Source organism: Hyposmocoma kahamanoa, unplaced genomic scaffold (assembly GCF_003589595.1).
Source record: "Hyposmocoma kahamanoa isolate Upper Pololo Valley unplaced genomic scaffold, ASM358959v1 86, whole genome shotgun sequence".
NCBI classification, from domain to species: Eukaryota; Metazoa; Arthropoda; class Insecta; order Lepidoptera; family Cosmopterigidae; genus Hyposmocoma; species Hyposmocoma kahamanoa.
Genome location: NW_020654289.1, coordinates 741,589 through 745,206, shown reverse-complemented (window position 1 = coordinate 745,206; position 3,618 = coordinate 741,589). Strand labels below are relative to the sequence as shown.

The following is a 3,618-nucleotide window of genomic DNA, read 5'->3' as shown; positions in this document are numbered from 1 at the left end:
CTACGGTCGAGGAATCATGTCGCTCTGCTATTACCCTTAGGATGGAATTGGAACTACCCCGTGGTCTGCAGAGCAGCGAGGCCGTTTTCTTTCGCATTATGACATTAAAATCATCTATATTAGCCTGCGCAAATATGCCTGACGCGCTGCAGAATCGGGGCAACCCCAGCAACACCCTAAAGGCATTGTTGTACTGAATCCGCAGCGTCCCGAGGGTCCGCTGCGTGTGGTTGATCCACAGGGCGCACGTGTAGAACACCTGACAGTGGGCTCTAAACACATAACTATTACAGCGGACCGTTAGCGCCCTGCGTTCCCTCTCAATGTCTAACTCGTCTTTAAGGTCATCAGTTACAAAATGCCCGAGATATTTAAATTAGTTAACCCGCCTAAGTTTTGCACCGTTGAGTATAATTTTGGGTACATGAGATGGACACTTACCACCGACGGCCCTAAACACCAGAAACTCGCTTTTTTTAACGTTATACAGGAGACCATGTGCAAGTGCATAACGTTCACAAACCTGTAGTAGACACCTAAGCACTCTAACCGTTGGACTCAGCAGCACCGTGTCGTCAGCGTAACTGATTTATTGACGCTGACGTCATCCACGCGACAGACGACCCTCATGCTGCTGAGCTCAACGGTCAAGTCGTTAACGTATAAGTTAAAAAGCTTTGGCGAGGTCAGACCCCCCTGCCTCACTTCACAGTCTAATTGGAACGAGTCTGAGAGCTTATTAGCCCACCTCACGTAGTTCACTTGATTATGATACCAGTATTGAAATATACGCAACAACTCCGCTGGCACATCTCTATCTCGAAGCTTGTCCCACAACACATCATACGACACCAGGTCGAAAGCACGGGAGAGGTCGAGAAAACAAGCGTACACTGGCGTTCGTCTTTCAATGTAGTACCGAACCGTATGTTTTAGAGCCAGAACCGCACTCTCAGTTGAAAATTTGGGGCGAAACCTGAACTGTGCGTCGTGCAAGTGCAAGTAACTTTCGAGACGATCGTCCAGCAGACTGTCAAGCACCTTTGCCATAATCGTGGCCAGTGAGATGGGTCGATGATTGGCCCTGTCAGTTACATCACCCGTTTTGTTTTTAATTATGGGCACTACAATTGTACGCATGAGACCATCAGGAAGGTATGAGTATGTAGAGCCAACGTGGAAGGCAATATTCAAAGAGGGCGACCGCGAAAGACGCTTTCCGAACCAAGATTTTTTTAAGGCTGTAGCGCGTAGTGAGAAGAATAGGAGCATATACAACGTAACATTACTTGCTTACAGTGTAACTGGGTTCGATTTTCAGTAGGACCAACTTGGAAAATGTAGTTTTCTACATTAACACACGTCTGGAGTGAATTCCGTTGCTCTGGTAGTCACAGTATAGGGAATTCACTAATTTGAGTCCAAATATGTATAACTTTATAGTTTTTATTTAAATAAAAAATTGAAATAAAAACACATTTATTTCTCCACAAAGCACAGGGAACACAATACTTAAAAACTAATAGAAAATACAATGAGTGACGTGGACAAAAAGGTTAAAGACTGTTTTTTGAATTTTCAGTCTTCACCTGTAGCTAGTTGTTCGCTAGCTGCACCAAGTTAACATTCGGAGTGTAGGTACACCGAGTAATAATCTACTTTAAATAATAATTAGGGATACGTTAAAGTTTAAAGGCTGTCCGTGTAAAGTTATTTTTTTATTTACTTGCTTAACCCAAAATTTAAAATTTTGTGCTGGTAGGAGTTTTTGTTAGAACGTAAACTTACTCCTTGTTCAAAGCACGACTTTATCGTCACGCGTAAAAAATAATTCTCTCCTATTAATCTTCTATAACAAGCTGTACTTTCTGTTTTCTTAGTATTACTTACTTCTATATTGTATTCGCGTTAACAATGCTAGATCCTATTAGTTCCCATAGCTTTAATTGGGGACCAGAGTTGTTACTCGATTTCTGTACAGATAGGAGCCATTGTTTACATAATTTTTTAAACTACAATGATTTAAGAAAGTTGTTGTGTGGATGGTAGCGCATCGAATGTAACAGTTCGACCTTGAGAGTGTTCTTATTCTGTCTGTACTAGCACTAATAGTAGTGGATTTGTACTAGTGCAACTGTTGCACTTGAAGTGCCAACACAGACATATGTCTGTGTGTACCACCGAACGTTCGTCTGCTGTTGCATTGCTCTGAGCTGAAACCTTTTTAGTGCATTATTTGTTGTAACCTTCTTTTCTTGTTGTATGTAATTATGTGATTTAATATGCTGAATAAATGCTTTATCTATCTATATATCTATCTATCTAAATAATTGGCAACGCTGTCGGGCACATTATTATGTATTTAATGCGGGTTGGGGACTCATATTTTCCAAGGGTAGCGAAATTACTTCGACGTTGAGGTTTCATCATATTGTTTTTCTTCTGTACTTCGTGAGAATTGGGTTGTATATTTTTTCAGTCCATGATGGATTGAACAAAATATACATTTTGGTATGTACTCGTACCTGTACGAGTACGTACGTGTAGCACGGTGCTCGACGTTCAGTACCCTCATTAGGCAACAGTTGCATAAAATACTATTTCATTCATCGTTAACTCGAGGTTTTGTTATTAATTAATCATTTATAAATTTTGTTGATATGTTGTATAAGGATTCGAACTGTTGACCTTTGAATTGCGACCGTTCTTCAACTGTGCTATTAAATATTATACATTTCTTATTTTCGGTCGTGCGAACATAAATCACTGAAGAAGGAAATTATTTTCATTAATCTTGAAATTTCTCCTTCAGATTAGATACAATTTTCTCATCGTATGATTTATAGACAATCATTCTCATAAACAAAGTATTTCCACATAAAATTAGTGCCATTTGTCTTCGGTACTGTAAGGAGCATAATTTACGTTGCACAGGGCCAGAGCCGACCGTACTTAAAGTGTTAAGTCTCCGTGTGATTGCTCCTATTAATAACTTACCGAGCTTAACGTGGTATAGTAAGTTACAGGTACACGTTATGGTAAATTTCTCGATCTTTACATACAGGTAATTGGTAAAATTGTTGGTAGGGTTGTACGTGCAGATCCTGTCTTGGTAGTGCTATATATTTTTGCTCTAAAACGGCACTGGTATGTTCTGGACTCAAGGGCGCATAAACCTTTGCCTATAGTGACATGACGAACAAGTTATGCACCTGGTGTTAAGCGACATGTCTGTCCAAAGCAGTTGTCGTGTCACTCAGAGTTACCAATTGCAAAGATCTGAGGGAAACTGCCAGTGCGCCCGTCACCATGAGACATAAATTGAAAAGCCACATGTGCCTGTAATTTCACCAGCACTCTTACCGTTAAAAACCGGTAGGTACGTATTAATGCTGACATTCCTGCTTGACGGTAGAAATATGTAAGGTGGCGTACTTTCCTGGACGAACATTTTCGCAAGCAGCTCTACTAGGCATTTCCCGTGTCTGATAATGGTAACACATATGCGCTATTAAGAACATAAATTCGCAATTAAGTACACATATCGTATCCTTCGTGGAAGAATGGCATAAGTCGAATTACGTATTTTTTTTACTATTGGCAAGATACACACGACCT

At 40.4% G+C, this 3,618-nt stretch overlaps 1 protein-coding gene across 1 annotated transcript; it reads right to left on the bottom strand.

Annotated features, from left to right (window-relative positions):
* Positions 1 to 558: 558 nt before the first annotated feature.
* Positions 559 to 1,050, bottom strand: LOC113234843. Its single transcript, XM_026470366.1, has one exon. The coding sequence runs from the start codon at positions 1,048 to 1,050 to the stop codon at positions 559 to 561; it is 492 nt and encodes a 163-aa protein (XP_026326151.1).
* Positions 1,051 to 3,618: the final 2,568 nt, after the last annotated feature.

Excerpts from the sequence above, each read along its gene's own strand:
- LOC113234843 (XM_026470366.1), bottom strand. The coding sequence starts at position 1,050 with ATGGCAAAGGTGCTTGACAGTCTGCTGGACGATCGTCTCGAAAGTTAC.